General features: G+C 39.4%; 1 protein-coding gene across 2 annotated transcripts in view; it reads right to left on the bottom strand.

Moving 5' to 3' along the window:
- Positions 1 to 904: 904 nt before the first annotated feature.
- Positions 905 to 27,727, bottom strand: part of SYNPO2 (synaptopodin 2) — a 118,136-nt gene continuing 91,313 nt past the window's right edge. For both annotated transcript variants that reach the window (XM_054029083.1, XM_054029084.1), the window contains one exon: positions 905 to 5,479. In XM_054029083.1, the coding sequence (XP_053885058.1) occupies positions 4,907 to 5,479 (573 nt within the window). In that variant the 3' untranslated portion in view covers positions 905 to 4,906. The remainder of the gene's footprint in view (positions 5,480 to 27,727) is intronic.

The raw sequence follows: 27,727 nt of genomic DNA, 5'->3' as shown, positions 1-27,727 counted from the left end.
CCCCTGGGTGTAGCTACGGCAGAAGAGCCAGGCACGAACTTTCCCTGGGTCCCACCACTACTGCACTGAGGGAAAAGCACACCTTTGCCCTCGCCAAGCCAGCCAAAACTCCCAGAAGGACACCACGAAGCCCACATCCTCCAGCAGGCTATTGTTAAAATGCTAGTAGGCTGGTCCCAGCCTCTCTGTAGTAAGAGGGGCCATCGTGGCCACCAAATGGTGGTCCGAGAATGGGGCCAGCTGAACGCTGGAGGTTTAGGAGAGTTTTTTGTTTTTTGTTTTTGTTTTTTTTTTTTTAAGTAGATTCTTTAATGATAGTTACAGCCCCAGGATAAGCATGTCCCTTTCCCCCTGGTAATTGAACAGGGGTTACTCCAGGTTAATTAGGACACCTGGGCCAATCAAGGGCCTGCCAGAACCGTTAAAAGCCTCCCCTCCAGTAAGATAGGCATGCGCAATGGAGCTGCGGGGAGCAAGTGTACTACTGGTGAGCCAGACGGTGCAGTTACTGACAAACACCAGGAGAGAGACCTTCTGGGCCCCAGAGGTTTGGGGGAAGAGACCCCGCCAGAGGGGAAAGACTGAGCTGGGTGTCTAGCATGCCGCCACTACACCCAGAGGAGCTACCAGAGACTAAGAGGCTCTCCTCCCCCTCCCCTGTTAGGGAGGCCAGGAGGAACTTTGTCTGAGCAGGGGTGGAATTTAGGTGAGTTTGAGACCAAATCTAGATCTGGACTTTGCAGTTTAAATGCATCTCTACATGGGGTTAAGGTGTTCTAAATGAGTTTATCATGAAATAACAAACAGCTGATAACTTTCATCTTGAGCAAAATAACAGCTTTGATAATAGCTAAACTCATGCAACTTTTCTCTTTACTCCAAGTATTGTTCATTACACTAAACATTCATTTCACTCAACTAGTTTCTTTATTTATAACATATTTAAGCACTCTAGAATTAAAATATATCTGAATAGCATAAATACAGCTTCCCCTTTGTATTTAAATGCTTAATTATACCAAAGACTTACAAAGTGCCATTGTCAAGTTTTACAGGTTTCCAAATTTTAGCTACATGCTCACTTTTCTCATCTTTATATTTCAGACAAATCCTGCCTGCCTCCATAATGTAAAAGGTGCTATTGACTTCATTGGGACTAGTCACATAAATGGAGGAAGCAGGACTTAGCTTTTTATGGGCCAGACTGTAAACACTTCCTTCACATTCGTGAGCAGTTACTGACCTTGAGATGTGTGACGGTTAGCAGTGAGTTCAAAAGAAATAGCTTTTTCAGAGGGACAGATTGTGAAAACAGCAACTTTCCCTTTAAAAAAATAAAACCCCAGTAATCCAGCTCTTCTGAAGAACTGCATAGTAACTAACAGATGTTTACATGCAATGGTGATAGACCAATAATTCTGGAGGGAGGCAGATGTCAGTGTCAAGCTTCAAAGGGGAACCATGCTGAGAGGGAAAGAATTAAAATGTTGCAAACTGCCCTGAGCATCATTTTACATGTGTTTATTTCCTCCACTTACTCAGTGTGAAGATGAAATTCTACTGATTTTGACATGTTGCCATTGATCTGATAATGACTTAAGCTTCTAGAAGCTCACACAGCTGTGGGGTTACGGACTGGTAAATTCAATTATTCTAAAAATGGTGCGGAATGAGCGATTAAACTTTGTTTGGATTCAGATTATTTCAAAACTAACATGAATAGGGAGAAAGCAACATTGCCTTTCATCTGATTGGTGAAATCACTTTATTAAATGATACAATTTACATCTCTGGCATGCTCTCTTCAAATAAAGTGTCCTTTGCAGTGAACAAACAGTATGTAGAAGTGAAAATCCATTTATAAGGATAGCATAGACTTTCCTATAATGCAAAAATGTTATGTGAATAGATATTTAATTGCGATACAGCTAACTAAAATGAAAACTAATTATGAACAAGAAAATGTGAACATCTATATTCTAGTATAACTACAGAAACTAAACTCTTGGTTACATTTGCATATTCAAATTCTTTGCATATTAACAAAGACAACACTGAAGTTTAGAAGTGAGTTCTAATGTAAATAATAGGCATCTAATATATGGGGGGGGGGGGCAGGAGAGGGCTATTTTCCTCACGCTAACTGAGTAGATCTGTGCATTCACAAACAATAAAATGTAAGAAACACTTTAAATGAATATTCAGAGCTGACACACAACACAATCACATGATTTTGACTGAAAAATATTTTTGCCAGAGATGGGATGAGGGCGAGAAAGAAGAATGAAAGGTGCAGAGTGATGCTTCAGAAAACTCTGTATGCATTGTAATATTAGTATCTGAGGCCTGATACTGCGCCTATTGAAGTTAATGACAAAAACTCCATTGAAATGAATAAGAGCAGTGTGTGAACCTCAGTTATCCTCTGGAAAAGAGCTTTCCTATTTGTCTGTATAAGAAAAGTGATCTACGTTCTCTTTAGGGTTGGTGTATTTACAAACTGGTCTCTTCCCCCCCTTCAAAATCCTAATGCTTATGGCTACCCTCTAGGTTTCATTTAGGTAGAGTTGACTTACCCTAGTTTAAAGCAGCCAAAGAAACAGCTACGGTAACACACAGCTACCTGCCTATACAGGGTAATGTGTGGAGAGCAGTACTGCAGCTCATCCTGCAGCCTTTACTCAGGCTCATTACATTTGACATTGATTCCATGGACATTTTCCTGAGTTATGGCCACAGAATTGGTGCTACTAAATACCTGATCCAGCTCCTGCTTGAGTCAATGGGAGTCTTTCTACTGACTTTAGTGGGAGATGAATCAGTTTAAGTGTAAAAGCCCAGCCCTGAATAGGATAGTGATGAAAAGTTAACGTGTATAAAGATTGTAGGTATTCTTCTAACCTACCTAATAACATCCATCTGGAAGTATTCTGGGCCTTATATAGAGAGATTGTTACATTTTTAGAGTTCGATCCTGCAAACACTTAGGCACATGAGTAAGTTTACAGCAAGTGAGTTTACAGTAAATGTTTGCAGCACTGGACCCTCATTTAGTATACTTTTGTTTCATAACACTATATTTGTAACATTTTAAAATATGGGCATTTTTGGAAATCTTTTTTAGGTGTGGGTGTTTTATTTCTAACTACATATTTCTACATTTCATTAGGATGCATGATATTATTTTCAAAGGAAATACAAAGCTATTTTCCAGATTCTGAGAAGTGAAATGCTTTTTTTCCCTAAAGTTGCATTTGGCCAAATTATTATTTTTCTGAACATTGCTTAATTCTGTTCCCAGTATAACAACATAAAGGATACAACTCAAAACAGAAACCAGCCTCTTGTGGGAAAAAATTACATTGGTTTATAACCTGGTTTCTGTGTACACTTTCTTATTATGCATGTGAATTTTAATTTTCTTTTCAAATTGCTCTGCTTACATTTATAATATGGTTTAAGCACAGATATTCAACTATATTTCAGCAATATTTTTCAAGTGGCCGTGCTTGATCGATATTTGAAGAATATCCAACAACTAAGGATGGTGCAGTGCATTCTGTAAAACTGGGTATTCATTGAACACCTAACACTATCTAAACTACCCAGTGAGCTTGTAGTATATGGCTTAGCCACATATGTTGCTATTAACTAAATGAACTGTAAATGTAAGATATCTACCAGCAGTAACAAAATTATTTACCATCTCTCTAACTCCATCAAGACATATTTAACACTCTAAGAACTCTCCTTAGTTCTCCTTAGTGTTGCCTTAACTAGACTCAGACCATATAACACTTATCATAAACCATATTCCACATACCTCCTGCCCGTAACATGAATTGTCCTTGTGTTATAACCTATTTTGGCCTTCCAAAATGAGACTACAAATCAAAAGCCTTTCAAGTATTCAACTACTAGTAGCAGAATCTGCTGCACTAAATGTTCAGCAAGTTAAACATTTCACAAAGAAATAAATGTAGTTGTCATCCAACACCCCTACAAGACTGACATGTATTTGTTTGATTGTTTATTACAACAGTCACTTGCAACCCAATTTAAATATAACCTAACTATATTAAATAGTTCTCTGATTCATTTTGTTATCCAAGTATCATATCAGTAGTTCATCATAACGTCACTTTCTTTCCTGCTGTTTTCAAACTAGGGTGGGTAATTACAACAGCCAAAACTTACAATGGAGAGTTACACCCCAAACTTCCTTGAAATCCCTCTGAACTGCATGATTACATGATATTAACATATGTTAATGTGTACCAGAGCTTCAGGTAAAATGACTATAGAAGTATTGTATGTTTATCATAGTAAAACTATAAGATTTACTTTGCTAGAATCCCTTCTTAAAAAAAAAATGCTACAGAGAAATTATATGATCAATATGCTGAGTAAACCTTTCCAAAGTTTTTGGAATTCCATTGGAAAAATAACCCTCGTTGAAGTCTGGCTATGTCCGTGTCCTAAAAATCAGATATCAAATATACCCAGAAATCCTACAGATCCCACCAGAAAATTTCATTTTAAAAAGCTTTATTTCATTCTTTGTATATTTCATTAACTCATCTGTAAATGTCTTTGTACTCTGTCCAATTAAAGCTTTTTCTACATGTGCTTTGTAATAAGCATATTGATTATCCCACCTATACAAATTTGACCTTTTTAAAAAACAAAACAAAACTGTAGCCTGGGAATAAAATTGAATTTAGTCTAGAACTGAAAGCCCTGGAATATCACGAAAAATGCACCATTCTACAAAACTTCCTCATTCTTTCAGTTCAGAAACTGTCAGCCACCAAGAAGCTATTCAGACTGGTCACTTTACTCCTCCAACTGGGATCTAAGGCTGGTGAAGCTGGCAGGAGGGAAATATGCCAGGTTCTTCTGACTTTCATGTTTGACGCCTCCATCCCCTTGGATGTGGGTTGTAGTTTGAGTTGGCCATTGACAGGCAGTAGTCGGATCTGGAATCCATGGACATCATGTCAGGATCTGTTCGGGATCGCTGACCATAATATGCATATTGAAGCCGAGAGCCACACTGAAAAGTGGAGCTGGGGGCTGACATACTGCTCTTTGGTGGGGATGTGATACCAGACTGCCTCCTTCCAAATGATGCAAGGCTAGCATGAACACCTGGCGATGGAGGCACACAGGAAACCCTTTGTTTCCAATCATCCGGTGGCTCAGGGAGTGTTTTTCTGCGAGCAGCTGATACTACATTAGCAACAATGGATTCTTGAATGTTTTGGGGGCCAAAAGCATCATCCACTAGGCCAAGAGGGGACTTGGCTGCTGCTTCCCAGGGAGTCAATCTCTTGCCAGGCTTGTTGGCTGCTGCTGCTGGTTTGCTGAAGTAACCAGGGCCAGGTTGGGACATCAGAGGTGAAGAAGGGGATATGGCTCGATAGGTGAGTGAAGAAGGCCTCACAGGAAGTGATAATGAGCAGCCTCTGCCTCTTTCCTAGGAACAACAAAACCTCAAATGTAACCACAATAATTGAATATCAATGACAGAAGGCCTTTCCCTTTTCCCCAACTGAAGTGAATTATTGTTGGGCTATTGGCATACTGTTTAGCATGTTAGTATATGAGAGAGTACAAGAACTTGCTGGCAGTATGAGGAACAACAGATCTCTAAGAACATGTCACCCTTTGTGTGTGTGTGTGTGTGTGTGTGTGTGTGTGTGTGTGAAAAAGAGAGAGAATTCAAATGTTTGGGAAAGACACCAGATTGACAGACCTGAAGGAGTCTTCTATTACTGAACAGGTACAGTATGAATAGCAACACCGAAAGCTCCCTTCCACCTCCTCTACCCTGCTAACATGCCCTGTCCTTCATAATAGGTGAAAAGGGGGATGGGAGGAAAACTGCTCTTACCAGTCTGACTATCTCTACAGAATGCAGGCATAAACTTACTTATGTAGTAATTGGCTTTGTCCAATAGATCTAGCCAAGAGTGTATTTTATTCATCCCTTATTAAGGAGCTCTTTTCCACTGAAATTATTAAATTTATCATGGGTGGAAAGAGGACAAAAATGAATGAAATAACTAAAAATGCTGATGCGATAATTTTCCTAATACATTATAGGACATTACTTAACCTTGTTCCTTTTAAATGACAGTGCCCTAAAAATTTCAGAACACTCTGACCCATTTTTAGGAGAAATTCATTCATATTCCACAAATCCTAATCGTCTTAGTAATGCAGCACTTTTAAACAAAAAACTCTGTTCATGAGAAGGCTTTTGTCCTCAGCAGTCTTCATTCAGCAATATACAGTACAAGTACCCATTTTTGCATACATGCCAAATCTGCACTCTGCATCCGACAAATCACATGGTTCCTAAATTAGGAAGAACAATATGGACAGAGACTACTTAACTATGTCCTCTGATTCATATCCTGAAGTCTGGGAACAGCCTTTAATTCCCATACTTCGTTTGAAATCAGGCATTAAGGTCCAGATCCTCAAAGGTATTTAGGAGCATAACTCCCATTGATTTTAATGGGAATTAGAGCCAGATCCTCAAAAATATTTAGGATCCTAAGTGTCCAAGGTCTTTAAGTTTCTATCCTGAAAACAGTAGCCTGAATTACCTTTCCTATATAACTTTTAAAGTCCATGGGATTAATCTAAACTAAGCCTACTGAAGTCAACAGGAGTCTGAATTGTGCAAAGTGAAGATTTATCCATTAATGATTTTGTTTAGTATTCAATATTGTTAATGTCATACTTCACTTTTTTTCTAGGCCCTTCCATCAGCGGATCTCTATGCACTCAGCAAAAGTTAATGACCTGTATCTCATACACCACTTTGAGGTACATGTTATTAGCCCCATTTCAGAGATGTGGAAACTGAGACAGGGAGAAATGAATGGCTCAATTTTCAAAGTTCCTGAGCATCTGCAGCTTTTATTGATTACAATAGGTTTGGTCAGTCAGTACCTATTAAAACAGGCCATCAGTGACATAGCCAAGGTTTCATAGTGAGTTTTTGGCAGACTCCGCCTCTGTTTTACAACAAGACAATCCTCCTCCTTGCCCATTTGAGCTAATTACCAGCTATCCCCAACATCAGAAAGAAATGCCCTACACATATTAACCGCCTCCAACAAATGGCAAATTTCCATCCTGAGAAAAGAACTGTACTTTGTACACTTAGGTTAAAAATTAATTGAACTCATGAGGGTGCACATTGATGTCTGAGTCACCAAACAAACTCACTTTTACCTGGATAGGGCTCAGCTCAGCACTCAAAATGTACACTTTAAATAGAAAAGGAAAAATTATTCTTTTTTACCCTACAAAGGCACAGGGGAATATATTCTTTTGCCTATGGATGAAATGATCATACCATTAACGGTGGGTTGGAGTTCTTCCAGATCTTCATATCATGAAAGGGTAGTACCTGTAAACAGTTTTCTGTTCAGTAACGATCACAATCCAGGTAGATGGGTGTTCTCTGTGGCCAAAGATTGGCCCAAGTGTGTCCTCCAATCAGATTAAGGATTTTTTTCTCCTCTTCTAGCTACTACAAATGCTCTCCTCAGTTGGCAGCACAGTCAATCGCTTTCTTGGCAAGTAAAGTTCATATGCTTCATTTAACCAGTTGGCAAGAAAAGAAATTTTAAAATGTTGTGAACTTATAAAGAATTCTGTGCAATCTGAGACACAATTTCTATTAAATAAATTACTCTGATAACCTGAACAGTGACACTGTTTACAAGATAAGATTGTAAAGGTGGCGGGGGAAGTTCCCATCCGAATTAGCAGGTCATCAAAGGGTTCCAGATAGTTGTCTCTGCTGAACAGAAAACCTTTTTACAGGTAAGGAAAATTTCCCTTTCTGTTCAATGGAGCTTTCAGTTTAGACAGAAGAGTTCTAAGTCCCTCAGACCACGTAGGATCCCAGAGATAAGTAGGGGATGGAAAGTATACTGTTTAGAGAACAGCTGTCATAAGGATCTGACATCCAAAGGCAGTATCAGCTGAAGCTGCTATGCTTGTCTGTCATGTTTGGAGAAGGTCTCTAGAGACTTCCAAGTTGCTGCTGTGGTGGTTTTGACTGCAGAGGTACCTTCTCGTTCTGCCCAGCCCTGGTAGAATGGGACTTAATCTAAAAAATAATAATAATAATCCTATCCAATAGAAATTGATAGGCCAATGAAATACATTTCATAATTCATCTAACAAATGTCCCCATTCCATGACATGAAGATGAGGCCTTCAGAAATGTAGAGTAGATAAAATTTAATGGCCTAGAGCATGTTTGGATTAGGGCAGTGGTTCCCAAACTTGTTCCGCCGTTTGTGCAGGGACAGCCCCTGGAGGGCCAGGCAGGTTTGTTTACCTGCCGCGTCCGCCGGTTTGGCGGATCGCGGCTCCCACTGGCCAATGGGGGCTGCAGTAAAGGCAGTCAGCACATCCCTCGTCCCGAACCTGCGGACAACCCAGCCTGGCCCGCCAGGGGCTTTCCCTGCACAAGCGGCAGAACAAGTTTGGGAACCACTGGATTAGGGTAAGTTTTTGTTTGTTTGTTTGTTTGTTTTTTATTTAAGAGGGGGAGTATCAAACTAGGAAGTGAAAATTGTTGTTGGAAAATCAAACAATACCTCAGGGTACTGGAAACCCTTCTGAGGACTGCTTTATCATGGTATAGGGTGAGGAAGGGGAACTGATAGAAGAGAGCTGAAAGTAACCTTGTAGAAGAGAATTTCTAGGGATATTGTAGATAGGAGCTCAAAAGGAGAATAGCAGATGGCTTTGACAACCAGATTCAGGCCCCAGAAAAAGAATGCTTTATCAAGGGCTTAATTTGTTCGTAACTAAGAAGAACCTCATGATCAAGGAGTAGTAACCAAAATTCATTACAACCACAGGCCCTCTAATGGCTCCCAAAGCATAAATTTATCTTTTTAAGAGTTGTTACAGAAAAAGGAGAATCTATGCTACTGAGAACTGGGATGGAATGACATCCTTTGGCTTGCACCATTTTAAAAAATATTCCAAGTAATTTAATATGCCTTGGACATGGAGGATTTTGCTCACAAATGAGCATATTAATCATATTGTCTTGCAATCCTGCAGTTCTGCCCTTCAGAAGACAAGCCTTTTGGAAGAGTGTCTTTGGATTTGGGAGTAATATTAGACATTGGGGAAGAGGTCCAGATCGGTAAATGGGAAGAAAGGATGGGTTTATCCATTGTGCCTCAAGAATGATACGTCTGATCATCCTTTGCAAAGTTAGTGATACTAAGATTGCTTGAACTTAGTTCTTTTTTTTTCTATACTTTTTGTGAGACTTTGGGGGATAAAATGACTGGGTAGGAATGCAGGTAATGTCATCCTTAACTCTGAAAGGGAGAACATATCAACTACATAAGCTTTTCTGTCCTTGTATCTACTGGAGTAAGGGATCATCCACTGAATCTCCTGTGAGATGAAAAGGTCCATGATTGGTTCTCACTGGGGAATCCATCATCTGGAATATTTGTCCCAATGCAATACCAGAAATCTCCTGTTGAGAGTGTTATCCTGGATCTCAGGTACATGATCTGTCCAAGATCTGCATTACTGAGACTATTCAATGATTAATTCTCTCATGATGGTGAGAGACAAATCACTTGGCCTCATAGAGAAGGAAATTCCCAGTCCAAGATCAAACCCAGAATAACTGTCACAAGACTAAACACAACACAACGAGTTTCCCAACTCTAGCTGATTCACACACAAAGAATGCAGTTTTAGTAGCATATTCAGGCCAGTTTGGGTTTCTTGGGCTGCTTGAATTCTTCATACCTTCCCTAAGCTAATATTATTAATTACTTAAGTTTAGACAACTTCCTGATGAAGTCATTTGGCTTCTCAAGATTCAAATGTATGTGAGAATGGCATTCCTCTTCATCTACTCAGGAGAAGGATGAAGTAACCTCTCATTCCTTGGAGGAGGAGCCAAGGCTTTTTTCCCCCAAGGGTCATTTCCATGTAAGTTTAAATCTTTTGAAAGGAAAGATGCCTTTCTGGATCCTGAGGGGAAGGATTTTTCCAGGACGTATTCTTTGGAAAGAGGCTGAAGTAAGCAAGAACAAATTTGCCCTTCTTGGTGAGAGGCTTAAGAAATCCACAATTTTGGGACATAGCTTAGGAGGTTAGAAATGATCCTGCCACTTTCTAGGTTGGGTACTTGCCTCAGAATGCACTTCACCACACTCCTGAACCTTGGATTTGCCTGTCTGCTTCTCCAGTGGGGAGGAAGGCATTACCATCATTACCTTGTGTCTTGGACTAACTGCAATCTTCAAGTAATGTGCCTATAGTTGTTGCGGAGAGAGGCTCTGACAGAAGTTGCTGACTGAATATGGTATTCAGAGAGAGATTGGTGGTGATTATGCTGAAGTTAGGTAGAGCAGAAATTTGAGAGACAATCTGATCCCAGAAGAGGAAAATATCTTTGACTACGGGATACCTCACTTATTCTGGACCAGAGATTTTTCTGAACAGAAATAGCAGCCACCTTCTAGTAAAAACAGAAAATAATTCTGTTTCATTCCCTCTGTTCTTGCTACTAATTTTTTTAATTTCTTGGGCTTTTAAAAATTAATGGGCCTGATTGTGTGCTCTCTTATATTGATGCAAATCAGGAATAGCTCTATTGAAGCCAGTTTGTATAAAATAGGTGTAACTGAGAGAAATCAGGCCAAAAATAAATACTGGAGGCCAAAGCATGAAGTCAGTACATGGTTTTTACTCTCCTTATCCAAACAAAGCCTAGTTTCAGTGAGATTAGAACTGAACTGAATAAGGATTGAGTAAAACCTGAGACAGGATCTCAAGATTTGACCCTAAGAGGAAAATTGTCAACTCCAATGCAATTCATCATAATTCAAAATGTACAGACATTTAAATAGGAAGTTAATTTGTGTACCTGACAACAATTTACAATACGTGGCAAAACCTGTTTTACTACTTTGGTGTACATTGTTATCTGAACTAAATGTATCATGCAGTGACTGGTTTACCTATTCATAAAGGTGTAATGAATAATTACACACAAATTCCATTTTAGGCTGTTACTCCTAGTACCTCCAATGATTTCAGTGGAGATACTGTACATTTTCACTGATGTAGCAGAACACAACTTGGCTCTGGGGTCCTAACCATGAAAAGACTTATAAACATGCTTAATTTTATGCACAGTGAGTACTCCCATTGAATTCAATGGGACTACTCGCATTCTGTAAAGTTAAACATGTGCCTAGGTCTTTGCAGGGTTAGGGTCTAAAGTTGTATTAGCCATACTGTACTAAGTCAATGATATGCCATACAGTATTTTATCTTTATGCTTCATGTCTCTGATAAGAAATTTAACTTCATGGACTGGACTTGCAATAATATTTGCAAGTTTTTGCAGTTTTACAGAGAAAACCATAAAACAAAATAAAATAGTTATTTTCTTCTTGGGGCCAAGTCAGAAACCCATTGAAGTCAACGAGGATTTTTCCATTTGTCTTTGAGAGTGTGGGGGGGTGTTTGATGTCACTACTGGACTAGGGAAGGAAAGAGGTCTCTTTTTAACAAGTTTTCAACTTTGTTTTACTATGGAGTTTTAAATGAATATATTGTTTGCTGAGCTGACAAGGTGCTGAGGGCCTTATTCTTCTCTGTCATGTGAACTTTATATCAGTGTAACCCCATTGATTCAATTTTCACTGGTGTAACAGTAGAATCAGGCCCCGAATTCCTCTCTTTATCCATAGAAGTAATACAGCACAGGCAGTAACAGTACAAGATTATCCATTGTGCCCTGCCAATGTGCCTCAATCCTTACCTCAAGTTCACATACCCACTTAGTCCTGGGCCTCCCAGCTGAGACTTCCAACAAGTCTTCCAATTGGTGCCAATTATGGTAATGGCTGTTGTAATGAAGACTGTTATCCACTAGCAACTTGTACACCTGTGTGTGTGTGTGTGTGTGTGTGTGTATAATATATATATATATATATATATAAAATTACATAAACTCAGGTAATAATTTTGCAGTCACTTTCTCAGTTTGAGTAAGAATAGATCTATTTTGTCTGCTTCCATGCTGTTCTGGAATTGCATACTCCCTAGGCTTCATTGCAGAAAGATGCTCCATCTGCTTGCACACTTCAGAAAACAAACCTTTAAGGATTTTCAGGAACATGTAATTTATGCTAAAAACACAAGCCTACCTCCTATTTTTTCACAGGTAAAGAATAGGAGATGATACATTAATTTTATATTGTTGTAATTAGAATTACTACTTTTTCACTAGTAGAGATGGGCCTGAACCAAAACACTGGACCTAAACATTCCTGAAATTGGATCAAAATCCAGATTTTAAATGCATGACTGACTCCTATCAGTAATCAGCTATTCAGAACTCTGGTCTTAACCACAGGAACTCATGGCTCAGGCCAATCTCTAGTCACTAGAATTCACTCACAATTCATTTGCCAGACAGTGTTAACTGAGCACAGTGATACTCAACCTCTTGTTCTCAATCCATATTCTGTTCTTAAGGTTCATCAATAAGTTTTATTGTGTCATGGCTTGGAATGTAGCTGGCCTTAAGTAGAATATACAAAACACAGATCACACATGAAGCAGTGGGGAAAATGACAGGCAAACAGAGAGGCATTAGCAATCTCTTCCTCTCCCTGAAGCATTAAATAAATAAATTTAGAAGAAGGGAGAGAGAGGAAAAACTCCCTTTTTCCCTTCCCTCCCACCAGCTAGAAAGGGAGCATGGAAAGAGAAGAGATATGGCATCAAATGAAGCAGCAGAAAGCTACAAAATAATCACAATACCTTGGGGACATCCTGTTGCAATGTTTTCATTATGATATTCTTTCATCGCAGGAAGATGTTGTATGTGATGTTGCAACATCACGACAAGTCAAAATGCTATTTTGTGATTAGTTTGTGCTTTCCCATTACTCTGTTTGAAGCTCTTCAGGAAAGAATACCATTGGCCTAGAATAGTTACTGAATGGAGGTAACAGTTTTTAGACAAGAAGAGGATGAAAGACAAATAAATTGTCTGCCAGAATCATAGGGAATCTTTATAGCTGCAGTTGGCTTCTCCAACATATATGAGAACAGTTGAAAGGCTTGTTACATTAACGTTTTTAAAAATGCAAAGTATTTATAAAATGTTCAATAAAGCAAACATTTATTTTACCATATACATATCTTTAATATATTTGATGTGTATATTCATATACACTAAAGCAAATGTAGCATTATTCCCAAAAGTAATTTACTGAATTGAGTATATAGAGGTGAATCAATGCACACACACGTGTGTGTGTGTGTGTGTGTGTGTGTGTATAGAAAATGTGCGTCTGTCTATATGATTTGTGAAATAGATACATAAGTAATTATGAAACACTATAATATGGAGCTAAGCATTATTTATTAGGTATGAATTAGGCATCCGAGTTCCCATTTTAGTGTAGGGGGAGAACAAGTTGCCTAAATAAGGGATTCTCAGAAGCCAGCAAGCTGGGCAGGGAGGAGTCTATCTCCACTTGGGATTCTCACCCATAAACCCTCTTCTGGAGTCAGGCACCTAAGACAGATCAGCCCTCTCTCCCGAGAATCAGAGGGAGATCCCCACCCATTATAGCTAATAGCTCAGTGCTTAGCACTGTCCTGAGATGTGGGAGACTTGTTTCCAAATCCCTGCTCTGCCTGATTTGGAGTTGAAATTCAGAAACTTGAATCCAGGTTCTCCCACATCTCAGGAAAGTGCTCTTACACTCTCTCTCTCTCTTTCCCCCCCGCCAGTTATGTCTCCTGTTGAAGTTGTTCCACGTTGTATAAATAATTAAATATTCATTTGGCCAGAGACCGAGGAAAAAGCAAGAGATTGACCCAATAGCCCGGTGGTTAGGGCATTCAGCTGAGATGTGGGAGAGTCAGGGTCAAATCCCTGCTTTAATGGGGAGTTAATTATTTATACAAAGTGGAACCACCTCAACAGGAGAGACTGAGAGAGCCCTATCCCAGAATACCCCATAGCCTGGGTGTTTAGGAAGCTCTCCTGGGAGACCTGGGTTCAAGGCCCTCCTCCAAATAAGACAGTGTCCTTAACAAGTGGGCTATTGGCTATAATGTGGGGTGCACATGCTCGCCCCTGGCTGTCCTTTGTTTTGTTTGAGTTAGGTGTACTCAGAGCATGCCTACTGAATTGGGCCCTGCAGGCAAGATAGGCATACGATTGTCTGATTTGAGAATCCCACTGGCAGTGAGGCATGACCTAGGATACCAAGCAGCTCAGTGACATCAGGATTTAGGCAGCTTGGTCAAGCTCACCAGTGGAAACTGATGTGCTTATAGGGTTAGGTGGCAGTTTTGTGATTTTTGTCAATGTTGCTGGATTTAGGCACCTAAAGAGGCAGTTAGGTGTCTAAATCCCTTTTTGAATCTAGTCCTTAAGAACCTAAGTCATTCCCAGAGAAAGTCAATGGGACGTGGACTCCTAACTGCTTAAGTCACTTTTGAAAAGGGAGTTTTAGGTTTCTATGTCACTTTGGAATTTTGAAAAATTTTCCCTGCTCCATAATTCCATGTCAAAAGCATGTTCAATCCTGAACTAACATTGGCCTCCAGATGGAATATATGCAGAGTACCAGTATTGTAGAAGAAGGAGAAATGAAGGAGGGAGGAAAGGGGGCAGTTTATTCATAGATTATAGGACTGGAAGGGACCTCGAGAGGTCATCGAGTCCAGTCCCCTACCCGCATGGCAGGACCAAATACTGTCTAGACCATCCCTGATAGACATTTATCTAACCTACTCTTAAATATCTCCAGAGATGGAGATTCCACAACCTCCCTAGGCAATTTATTCCAGTGTTTAACCACCCTGACAGTTAGGAACTTTTTCCTAATGTCCAACCTAGACCTCCCTTGCTGCAGTTTAAACCCATTGCTTCTGGTTCTATCTAAGGTGAACAAGTTTTCTCCCTCCTCCTTATGACCCCCTTTTAAATACCTGAAAACTGCTATCATGTCCCCTCTCAGTCTTCTCTTTTCCAAACTAAACAAACCCAATTCTTTCAGGCTTCCTTCATAGGTCATGTTCTCAAGACCTTTAATCATTCTTGTTGCTCTTCTCTGGACCCGCTCCAATTTGTCCACATCTTTTTTAAAATGCGGTGCCCAGAACTGGACACAATACTCCAGCTGAGGCCTAATCAGAGCAGAGTAGAGCAGAAGAATGACGTCTTGTGTCTTGCTCACAACACACCTGTTAATACATCCCAGAATCATGTTTGCTTTTCTTGTAACAGCATCACACTGTTGACTCATATTTAGCTTGTGGTCCACTATAACCCCTAGATCCCTTTCTGCCGTACTCCTTCCTAGACAGTCTCTTCCCATTCTGTATGTGTGAAACTGATTTTTCCTTCCTAGGTGGAGCACTTTGCATTTGTCTTTGTTAAACTTCATCCTGTTTACCTCAGCCCATTTCTCCAATTTGTCCAGATCATTTTGAATTATGACCCTGTCCTCCAAAGCAGTTGCAATCCCTCCCAGTTTGGTATCATCCGCAAACTTAATAAGCGTACTTTCTATGCCAATATCTAAGTCGTTGATGAATATATTGAACAGCGCCGGTCCCAAAACAGACCCCTGCGGTACCCCTCTCGTTATGCCTTTCCAGCAGGATTGGGAACCATTAATAACAACTCTGAGTACGGTTATCCAGCCAGTTATGCACCCACCTTATAGTAGCCCCATCTAAATTGTATTTGCCTAGTTTATCGATAAGAATATCATGCGAGACTGTATCAAATGCCTTACTAAAGTCTAGGTATATACCACATCCACAGCTTCACCCTTATCCACAAGGCTTGTTATCCTATCAAAGAAAGCTATCAGATTGGTTTGACATGATTTGTTCTTCACAAATCCATGCTGGCTGTTCCCTATCACCTTACCACCTTCCAAGTGTTTGCAGATGATTTCCTTAATTACTTGCTCCATTATCTTCCCTGGCACAGAAGTTAAACTAACTGGTCTGTAGTTTCCTGGGTTGTTTTTATTTCCCTTTTTACAGATGGGCACTATATTTGCCCTTTTCCAGTCTTCTGGAATCTCTCCCGTCTCCCATGATTTTCCAAAGATAATAGCTAGAGGCTCAGATACCTCCTCTATTAGCTCCTTGAGTATTCTAGGATGCATTTCATCAGGCCCTGGTGACTTGCAGGCATCTAACTTTTCTAAGTGATTTTTAACTTGTTCTTTTTTTTATTTTATCTGCTAAACCTACCCCCTTCCCATTAGCATTCACTATGTTAGGCATTCCTTCATACTTCTCAGTGAAGACCGAAACAAAGAAGTCATTTAGTATCTCTGCCATTTCCAAGTTTCCTGTTACTGTTTCTCCTTCTTCACTAAGCAGTGGGCCTACCCTGTCTTTGGTCTTCCTCTTGCTTCTAATGTATTGATAAAAAGTCTTCTTGTTTCCCTTTATTCCCGTAGCTAGTTTGAGCTCATTTTGTGCCTTTGCCTTTCTAATCTTGCCCCTGCATTCCTATGTTATTTGCCTATATTCATCCTTTGTAATCCGTCCTAGTTTCCATTTTTTATTTGACTCCTTTTTATTTTTTAGATCATGCAAGATCTCGTGGTTAAGCCAAGGTGGTCTTTTGCCACATTTTCTATCTTTCCTAACCAGCGGAATAGCTTGCTTTTAGGCCCTTAATAGTGTCCCTTTGAAAAACTGCCAACTCTCCTCAGTTGTTTTTCCCCCTCAATCTTGATTCCCATGGGACCTTACCTATCAGCTCTCTGAGCTTACCAAAATCTGCCTTCCTGAAATCCATTGTGCCACTGCAAAGAAGGTTATGCTGCTGTTCCAGCTTTTAAAGGCCCAAAGTGGTGTCACCCATTTCAGGGGCATTTTACATTACACAATAATAAAAACTTCAAGCTATAAGTGCAACTATTGGGAAGGTGGTGGTAGTGGTGGTGGGGGTGTGATATGGCTGCCTCTGAACCAAGGTTTCCATGGTTCTAGAGAAGCTAACCAGACAGACTGCAATGGAGCCAGGGCATTCCCATTTATAAAGAATTTCAAAATTTTTGGTTTTCATTCCAAATCCAAAGGAAACCAAGTTTCAAAATATCAAAATCCTCTGCAAAATGGAATTCCCTTTCTCTGCACAGCTCTACCACAGATAAGTTAGATATTGACTTAGCTCAGTATACTTCTGTTTAATTTAAGCAAAGGAAAACGGTTGCTTTAGTTTGTCCTATAACTTTCACATCAGATCTGATTGTAAAAACACAATGAAGTTTTATCTGTAATATGCAAGGAACGGGAGATTCTTTTGGCTCATAGAAATCCCTATTTTCAATTAAACAAGAGGAGTGGACATAGCATATTTCCCAGAGGAAAGAGCATTTGCTGCCACCTTCTGGAGTTTAACAGTAGCTGTGTGCATGTATAAGTTATGGTTAACTAGGATAAGAAACCAAAGAGTATTTGAAAGTAGGTGCAGTTTGAGTTTGGCTGGTTTATGTTCTGGCTAGAAAACTATTAATGATTTTAGCTGTGTGAGCTCCACTTAAAGGCCAAATCCTGTACTGACCAAAAATAGACAGCTGTGTCTGGCAGAAGGCTAACCACCAGCTGTCCCAGGTACTTATCTCTGGTTACTCTTGTGACTGAACAAGAGTCATTATTTTTGCTCCAAATGGCTGTTGTGGCTGGATTCTGGGGGTAAAGAGATCTGCCTGGTGCCATCCTTGCACTCAGTTCATACCACATCTACATATTGTCCTTACACTCCAGTGTACAAAGTTGGGGTGCACAGGGGAAAAGTCAGGAGTGTGCATTCACCATAGAAATTTGTCTAGGCTACAGATGCATACAGCTGTGATCCTTCTCTGATCACTTGCTATGAACCACTACCTCCCCCACATACACACACATTTTCTATCCTGCCATGGAAAGTGAAGTAGGATTGCCTCCATCTCCCCCATAGTGCCTATGTATTTTTAAAGCAAACCTGGATCTGATATAGTAGTTGCGGTCTCCTCTATACTGTATGGACAATGAACAAATCTTAAATGAATACAGAAATAAAGGTGCTGAGTAAATGACTCTATCACAAATTGCAAAACATAAATATAAAACACACAGTATATTCTAAGCAGGGCTGGTAGTTTCATCTATTATAATGTTGCCTAGCACTTTCCACTGTTTTCCGTTGCTTATAACTTTGCCAATATTTAACCATTTTAGCTGAAAATTTTCATGTGTGGTGTCTGCCTCAGGCTGATTTCTTTTGAAAGTTTTTAGTCAAAATAGTTCAGCTGTTTTAGAGAATGAGTTTTGGGGAAAAGACATTGTTTTGCTCATTATAAAATTTTCTGGTGATCTGTTATTTAAAAAGCTCTAGTGCCCCCATGCTTTGGAGCAGGAATTTGAAATGTGGCAGGGGGTGGTGGCCTTTGTGTCATGGATGTGCATTTTGCCATACCCTTGAAAATATGCTCAGATTTGGCCAAGATATAAGCCTTTGAAAAATTGTAGATCGCACATTTTCAGTACCTCCTTCCCTGGATTTTAGCAGCTAAATTTCCTGAAGAGTTGATCTTGGGCAGAGCAGAGTTTTCCCTGCAACTGGGCTGCTGGGCAACTCTGGGCTGCTGCGTGTCATGCTAGGTCCAGCTCTAAAGAGTGGGGAGATTCTCTCCCTGTGCTCTCAATGACCTGGGTCAAGGCAGTGGAAGTTGCCTGATTCAAATGAAGACTGGATAAGAGCTTGACCCACAGGGGTTGAGGAAAGAAGTTGAGATAAGGTGCCTTGGGAAAGAGGGACACTGGGACTGGGAGAAGGGGGTGGAGAGAGACTGGGACTGGCTGGGTAAGGAGATTGCGAGCCACGGAGGGAAACGGGAATGGGGCAGAGCCACTAGGGTGGAAGGAGACTGAGCTCAGAAGGGGGAAACTGGGACTAGCTGGCTGAGGATACTGGGACTGTGAGGGGGAGACTGGGATTAGCGAGGTGGGGAGAATGGGACTGGGATGATGAACCAGGCATGGGAAAAAGAAAAGACTGGAACAGGAGTCACACTTGGTTGAGAGAAGGCAGAAGAGTCTGTGCCACTGGAACACAGTCCCTTCCAGACCTGGAATGGAACCCATGATGTCTGAGTCTCACCATTCCTCTACTGTGAAACCCACTGGAAAAGAGTCTCCTTCCCCTCTATTGCTGGCCCACATACAGAATGTCAGTTACTCCATTAGCTCAAGTGGCAGAGGTCTGAGTGGTGGATCTAATGTTCCAACCATGATGATGACTCATGTGGGTGTCAATATAATGCCACATGATAGAATTTTTTCTGTTTTTTCAGTTTGCTTTTTTTAAAAAAAATCTAGAAAATTACACACACAAATCTGTGTTTAAAAAAACATTATTAAGGTCATAGAGTTAAGCACACAAAAATTAGAAAATGTCAGAATGGAGGTTCCCTTGTGATGAATGCGATTTGTTGGGGAAGAGTCAACATGGTTTTAGCAAAGGGAAATCATGCCTCACCAATCTACTAAAATTTTTCAACCGGATCAACAAACGTGGACAAGGGTGATCCAGTGGATGAAAGGTTCTTAGATTTTGAGAAAGCCTTTGACAAGATTCTGCACTAAAGGCTCTTAAGCAAAGTAAGTTGTCATGGGATAAAAGGGAAGATTCCTGGATAGGAAACAAAAATTAGGAATAAATGGCTTAAGAATGGAGAGAGGTAAATAGTGGTGTGCCTGAGGCATCTCTACTGGGACCAGTACTGCTCAACATATTCATAAATGATCTGGAAAAAGGGGTAAATAGTGAGGGGCAAAATTTGCAGATGATACAAAACTACTCAAGATAGTTAAGTCCAAAGCAGACTGCAAAATGTTACAAAGGGATCTCATAAAACTGGGTGAATGGGCAACAACATGGCAGATGAAATTCAATGTGGATAAATGCAAAGTAATGCACATAGGAAAACCTAATTCCAACTATACATATAAATTATGGGGTTTAAATTAGCTGTTGCCACTCAAGAAAGAGATCTTGGAGTCATTATGGATAGTTCTCTGAAAACATCCTCTCAATGTGGAGCAGCATTCACAAAATGTTGGGAATCATTAGGAAAGGGACAGATAAGACAGAAAATATCATATTGCCTCTATATAAATCCATGGTATGCCCACATCTTGAATACTGCGTGCATATCTGGTTGCCCCATCTCAAAAAAGATACTGAGGAATTGGATAAGGTACAGAAAAAGGCAACAAAAACGATTAGGAGTATGAAACAGCTTCCATGTTAGAAGTGATTAATAAGACTGGGACTTTTCAGCTTGGAAAAGAAATGACTAATGGAGGATCTGATAGAGGTCTATAAAATCATGACTGGCATGGAGAAAGTAAATAAGGAAGTGATATTTACTCTTTCTCATACACAAGAACTAGGGGTCACCCAATGAAATTAATAGACAGCAGGTTTAAAACTAACAAAAGGAAGTATTTCTTCTCACAACGCACAGTCAACCTGTGGAACTCTTTGCCAGAGGTTGTTGCAAAGGCCAAGACTATAACAGGGTTCAAAAAAGAACTAGATAAATTCATGGAGGATAGGTCCATCAATGGCTTATTAGCCAGGATGGGCAGGGATGCAAAACCATGCTCTGAAGTGTACTTAGCCTTTGTTTGTCAGAAGCTCGGATAGGGCAACAGGAGATGGATCACGTGATGATTACCTGTTCTGATCATTCACTGAAGCATCTGGCAAGGAAAGACAGGATACTGGGCTAGATGGACCATTGGTCTGACCCAGTATGACTGTTTTTATGTTCTAACTTTAATTTGGCCCTTTGTGCATATGCACTAAGACAGTCTTTAATTACAAGATCACATACCATTTTTTCCATGGGACCCCTACAGTACCACCTTTTTCAGACTGCTGTGTAGATAGGAAGATTAATAATAATTCTCTTACACAGCTTGCTCATTTACATCTGTACTGTAATTACCTAGCAGCCCTATAATTTATTTACCTTGTATACCCAGCAATGCGAAGGATCTCTTCCTTTTTAAAATTCTTTATATATCAAGCCATATTACAGGAATCAAGAACTCAAGCTTTAATATAGTTACTGCTACTATATTAATTTGATTGCCTTAAACCATCAGCCTTGTGCCAGAAAATAAATCCCCAAACACAGGTTAAGAGAGGTATTTTCTCCCATGGGTAGAGCCTCCTCAGCCTAAGGCAATGCACAGTTCTTACTAATTCATTATAAGGCTGTGAAGATCACTATGGTTATCCCTAGGTTCTGCCCACTCTGAAGTTCAAACTGAATTATGAACATTGGTGTGAGCAGAGAAGGGATTTTTTCCCCCAGGAACAGTGAAGACAAACACAAGTCTTGACTGGTATGGGGCTTGTCCTCACTGCTCAGGGAATCTGCCTAGAATCACGATAGCACCACCATTTGGTGAGTACTAGCATTGCTCCAGTGAAATAGGTAGGGGTCTGGGGGGTTGCTGCTAGAAAAGTTCTCTCCAACATAACATTTCACTGAGCTTTGGGGGGCTTGTGTGAGTTTTAATTCTTTTGCTGGGAAAAAAAATGCTTCCTGCAATAAGTGCCCAGCTGGATAGCATTTATCAAACATACCTCTTGAGTGGCTGGAACTCTTTCCTTTTACTTTGTCAAGGGCGTAGGTGGTGCTTGTGGGCTATGAAGTTAGAACAGTCATATATCTTCCCAAGAAAACTGCTTGCAATGAATATATTCATAGCTTTTGAATCCACTGTTTTTGATGATCTTATTGTCTGTTTGCTTCTTTGTATAAAAATTCCGATTTTGAGCGGAATAGAGTCATTATAAGATAACATGCTGTCAGGCTGTAATAGTGAAGTCTTACACTTGTCAGATCTAACTATAAAAGTGATCAGTAGAGTCTCGGGTGTGTGACTGTAAGCGAAGCCAGTTGCATCATGTCCAGTTATAGGGCAATGTTGGAGCAATCTGTTTTTCCATAATGAATCAATTTAAAAAAAAATAAATACCATGCAAAGTCATGTAATATCAATAAAAGTCATGAAACAGTATAGGGAAAAATCTTCCAAAGTTCTTATGGGAATCAATGCCATTGCTTCATTGGTATTTTCCCCATCTCAGAATGTGCAATGAACTCTCCTAAGAGAGGCTGGAGCAGCTGAGCATCCCTGTAAGGCTGATGGCTTGCTGAGAGGAGGTCCTGGATACTCTGTACACGGTGCGCCTACATGGTCAGGTTCTCTATTATAAGGTTCCCCTTATACTTTGCTTCCCAGTGCTCCTGAACCCCCTTGTACACTCCCTTTGTAATGGTTCACCTTTGTATCTTTAAGAAGAATTTTGTGCAGGGGCTGTACCTGACAACACATTTTTATATATATCTGCATTTCCAGGCACAGTATCACCCTACTGTTTTTAAAAAAAAAAAAAAAAAAAAAAACCCTCACATCTTTCTCCACTGATTCATGCTAGGAAAGAATGTTGCGATTCCCATACATTTGAAGGCTATATGTACAGTACATGAGAAAAATCATGGCTGGTGATGGACATAACTAAGAATAAAAAAATGCCAGGCGTATCAAATCTAAAGTCTGGAGATCGATCAACTATCTGTGTCCTTTTGAACCACTACACCACTAAGAGAGACCCCTTTATTCTCATATGCCCCCACATCAACTAGAGACGACTACCAGAAGTTAAAAGGATATTTGCCAGCCTCAAAAATAAAGGGACTCACAAAACAGAGATAATTTTCTTGGTAAATTTATGAGTCCTGGATTGAAATAGCTGATTTCATAGAAACCTCTACAGAATTTAAGCTCCTGTAGCACCCTGAAGTATGCAGCATAATTTTACGTGGTAATAATTAAATATACTGAAAACAATAAGAAGATCTTAAGAAATTTTTGAACCAGATCATGAACATATTGGAAGTATGTCTGCTATGGTTTGACTTTGACTTTCATAGTCAAATGTGCTCATTCATTGTGCCCAAGCCAGTGTATCCTCATCAGAATATATTAAAAATAAATCAAATGGCTCATTTATATCTAAACTATTTGTTTTCTTCAGTTCTGCGTGATATCATCTACGGCCTCTAATTTAAACCTGAATGACAATACTCAGCTGTTCTCTAAGGTCTACTTCTCAGGAGATGACATTACAGGTGAAATAGTTAATTTAAATAGCCAAGTGTTATCCTGAAATGCTATTAAGAACTGTTGACTTACCTTACTATTCGAGATGGGCTTGAAGCAAACCCGAGATCCAAATACTCACAAAATGCATGTGCCGTGTGTGTGTGTGTGTGTGTGTGTGAAAGTATGTGGTTGGGGATGGCAGTGTTTCAGAATCTGAAACTCAATTCAGACCAAATGGGATTTTCAAAAAAGCATAAGTACATTAGGTGCATTAGTCCCACTGAAAATCATTAGGGCTTGTATTTCTGACTTAATTAGCTGCTTTTGAAAACCCAATTCTTGAGGTCTAGCTCCTCCTATATCACTGCCATGGGTCAAACCAAAAGTCTGGAATTGAACAGCGTTGGAAATTCAAAATCCAGACACAAATCCAAATTTGCAACTTGAACTCCTCTCTCTCTTTTGGATGAAGTACAGAGATGCTTAGCTAAAAGTTATATTCTTTTAGCAGTTACAGAAGCTCACTTTTCACTCATTTCTGTATATACGTGCAGGATTTTAACTGATTGCCTAAATGCATTTTCAGCTTGTCTGTATAACTGCATGCAATGCATTTTTCTGTTCAAATTTTAAAGGTGAATTTAGTGCTAGTGGAAGCTGTTGGCTTCATGGCCCAGGAAACTGAAGACCTCTCTTTATACCCACAGCATTCTCACATTGCCCTGCCAATGTGGCTCATTCCTCATTGGGAGGTGAGCACCTCTGGGGATGAGAATGTAGCCCAATCTTCACATCCATGTCACATTCACATCTTTGTACCCTATGCAGATACTTCCAACAAGAGTGCCAGTTCCAGTTTTGAGTGGATGGGTGGGGTGGTTTGGTGATGCAGACCTCTAGATGCTAGGAGCTGGACTGAGATCATCCATTCATTTCACATAGGCCACTCAGCAGCTGGTCATGACTTTCAGTAACTGGTAACCTAGGCCACAGTTGAACTGGTGATCAAGAGGTGAAAGGCACTGTATCTTATTACTAGAATCCAGGCACTGTCCATACCCGCTTGAGTTAAAAATTAGGGCTGTCAAGCGATTAAAAAAATTAATCACGATTAATTGTGTGATTTAAAAAAATTAATCTCAATTAATCACTCTGTTAAACAATAATAGAATGCCATTTATTTAAATATTTCTGGATGTTTTCTACATTTTCAAATCTATTGATTTAAATTACAACACAAAATACATGTACAGAGCTCACTTTATATTTATTTTTGATTACAAGTATTTGCACTATAAAAAAACCCATAAGAAATAGTATTTTTCAATTCACCTCATACAAGTACCTTAGTGCAATCTCTTTTATCATGAAAGGTGAACTTACAAATGTAGAATTATGTACTAAAAAAACTGCATTCAAAAATAAAACTATGCAAAACTTTAGAACCTACAAGTCCTCTCAGTCCTACTTTAGCCAATCGCTCAGACAAACAAGTTTGTTTACAATTTGCAAGAGATCATGCTGCCCATGTCTTGTTTACAATGTCACCTGAAAGTGAAAACAGGCATTCACATGGCACTGTTGTAGCCGGCATCGCAAGATATTTACATGCCAGATGCACTAAAGATTCATGTCCCTTCATGCTTCAACCACCATTCCAGAAGACATGCGTTCATGCTGATGATGGGTTCTGCTCAATAACGATCTAAAGCAGAGCAGACTGATGCATGTTCATTTTCATCATCTGAGTCAGATGCCACCAGCAGAAGGTTGATTTTCTTTTTTGGTGGTCCGGATTCTGTAGTTTCCGCATTGGAGTGTTGTTCTTTTAAGATTTCTGAAAGCATGTTCCACACCTTCTCCCTCTCCGATTTTGGAAGGCACTTTAGATTCTTAAACCTTGGGTCAAGTGCTGTATCTATCCTTAGAAATCTCACATTGGTACCTTCTTTGTGTTTTTTCAAATCTGCTGTGACAGTGTTCTTAAAACGAACATGTGCTGAGTCATCATCTGAGACTGCTATGACATAAAATATATGGCAGAATGTGGGTACAACAGAACAGGAGACATATAATTCCCCCCCCCCAAGGAGTTGAGTCACAAATTTAAGTAACGCATTATTTTTTTAATGAGCATCATCAGCATAGAAGCATGTCCTCTGGAATGGTGGCCGAAGCATGAAGGGGCATATGAATGTTTAGCATATCTGGCACGTAAAAACCTTGCAATACCGGCTACAACAGTGCCATGGGAAGTCTGTTCATACTTTCAGGTGACATTGTAAATAAGAAGCAGTCAGCATTATCTCCTGTAAATGTAAACAAACTTGTTTGCCTTAGCAACTGGCCGAACAAGAAGTAGGACTGAGTGGACTTGTAGGCTCTAAAGTTTTACATTTGTTTTGTTTTTGAGTGCAGTTATGAAACAAAAATCTACATTTGTAAGTTACACTTTCATGATAAAGAGATTGCACTACGGTACTTGTATGAGGTAAATTGAAAAATACTATTTCTTTTGTTTATCATTTTTACAGTGCAAATATTTGTAATAAAAATAATATAAAGTGAGCACTGTACACTTTGTATTCTGCGTTGTAATAGAAATCAATATATTTGAAAATATAGAAAAATGTCCAAAAATATTTAATAAATTTCACTTGGTATTCTATTGTTTAACAGTGCAATTGACTGTGATTAATTCTTTTAATCACAGTTAATTTTTTTGAGTGAATCGCATGAGTTAACTTCGATTAATCAATAGCCCTATTAAAAATATAAAATAGTTAAGTCTTTCACCAGAGGAAGTTCGTTTTTTAGTGTGATTACAACATACAGGTGTCATACTGTTCAGAGAATGGCTTTTATTGGGGAATACTATAATATCCTAGTCTTAAAGTGACTGGATTTATTTGGCAATTTTTATCTGTCTAGATAGCTAGCTATCTGCTCCTGAAAAAAGTGTGATACCCCACTACTCTTATCTCTGGTAACAGTAGATTATGTTCTCCTGTGTAGATATTATCTTTTTTGATTTGTAGCTTACTAAGGAATTTATGTAACTTTAGCTAATTAAGGTATTTAATAATATTATGACATTATATAAGAAAGAAAGAAAAGATAATCAGTCTAGATAGTAATTGAAATACATAGAAAATAGTCAATGTATCCATGTACATGAAAAAAAATGAAACAGGTAAAGAAGAAAGGACAAGTTTAATGATGGAGGAAAAATACAGCAGACTGACAGTGGAAAATGAATGGAAATAAGGAGATCACAAGAGGATTAAAATATTGATACCATATACTCTTGGGCAAGTTGTATTTGCAATAGAGTTCTCTCTTTACTTTTTCATGCAGAACTGATTGATTGGTTTTCCTGCAGTTTCCAGCAGTTATCCTTGATTCCTAATGTGAGTTGATTCACCCAGGCTGTGGTCCCTGATTGTTCCCCATCAGGGTCATAATCCAAAACCCACTGAAGCCAGTGGAAATCTTTCCAATGACTTCAGTGGTCTTTGAATCCAACCCCTGGTGAACTATATTGTCAGGGAACACTTGATTTTCACATGTACAATAAAGTTTGTTTTCAAACTTATTAGCAGTTAATTTAATATTACGGGGATAAATTTGTGGAGGTTTCATTCACTGAGCACTCGCTCATGCAAGTAGTCCCACACTGCAACCAATCGGATTACTTGAGTTAGTAAATACTTATCACTCTATCACCGCTCCATAATCTGGCCCATAGCCAGTTGGAAGGTGGCTCGAACAAATATATCTACACTAGACTCTGCCACCTTTACCCATACTGAGTAGTACGAGTATTCTCTTGGGCTAGATTCTGACACATATGGTGAATAGCACTTTGCTTCAGAAGTGGTCCCACTGATTTCAAAGGAACGACTTAAGGAGTAAAGTGCTGACTAAGGGTGTCAGAATCTGTCCCTTTGATTTCAACTGGCCTATCTGACCTGGAGTAGGGTATAACTCAGCATGATTATAAATGGCAGAATCTGGCCTTCTCGGAGTAGAGTTTTGCATGGTAGCAGTGCCTTGATCCTCCTGGTCCACAATACATGAAGTAAAGGGTAAAAGTGCAAGAACAGAGTAAAAAGAATAACAGCAGAAAAAGCACCATAAAGCCCAAAATGCAAACAGGAAAATGTGAGATACCAGTAGTAAGGTGAGGTAATAATTATGACATATCATTATACGCTCATTTATATGGCATGTTCTACTGTGGTTGCAAAAATCAGTACTCTTATTATGTATCCCTTCAATTCTTAGTCATTGTGCTTTCATGAGAAAGTATTGCATCACATCACAACTGCATAACTCAGCTCACACATCTTAACTGTTCAACAATCCTAATTTGCTGGCTTCTATAATGAGTCATTTGTTGGAGTCAAGGCAAATGGTTGTTAAAAATATGCCTGCACTGGGAGTGTAAACTTCAGTTTAAAATTTCCTA

This window comes from Malaclemys terrapin, chromosome 5, assembly GCF_027887155.1.
Source record: "Malaclemys terrapin pileata isolate rMalTer1 chromosome 5, rMalTer1.hap1, whole genome shotgun sequence".
NCBI lineage: Eukaryota > Metazoa > Chordata > Testudines > Emydidae > Malaclemys > Malaclemys terrapin.
Note: the sequence above shows the minus strand (reverse complement) of the source record. Positions and strands in the feature narration are given on the sequence as shown.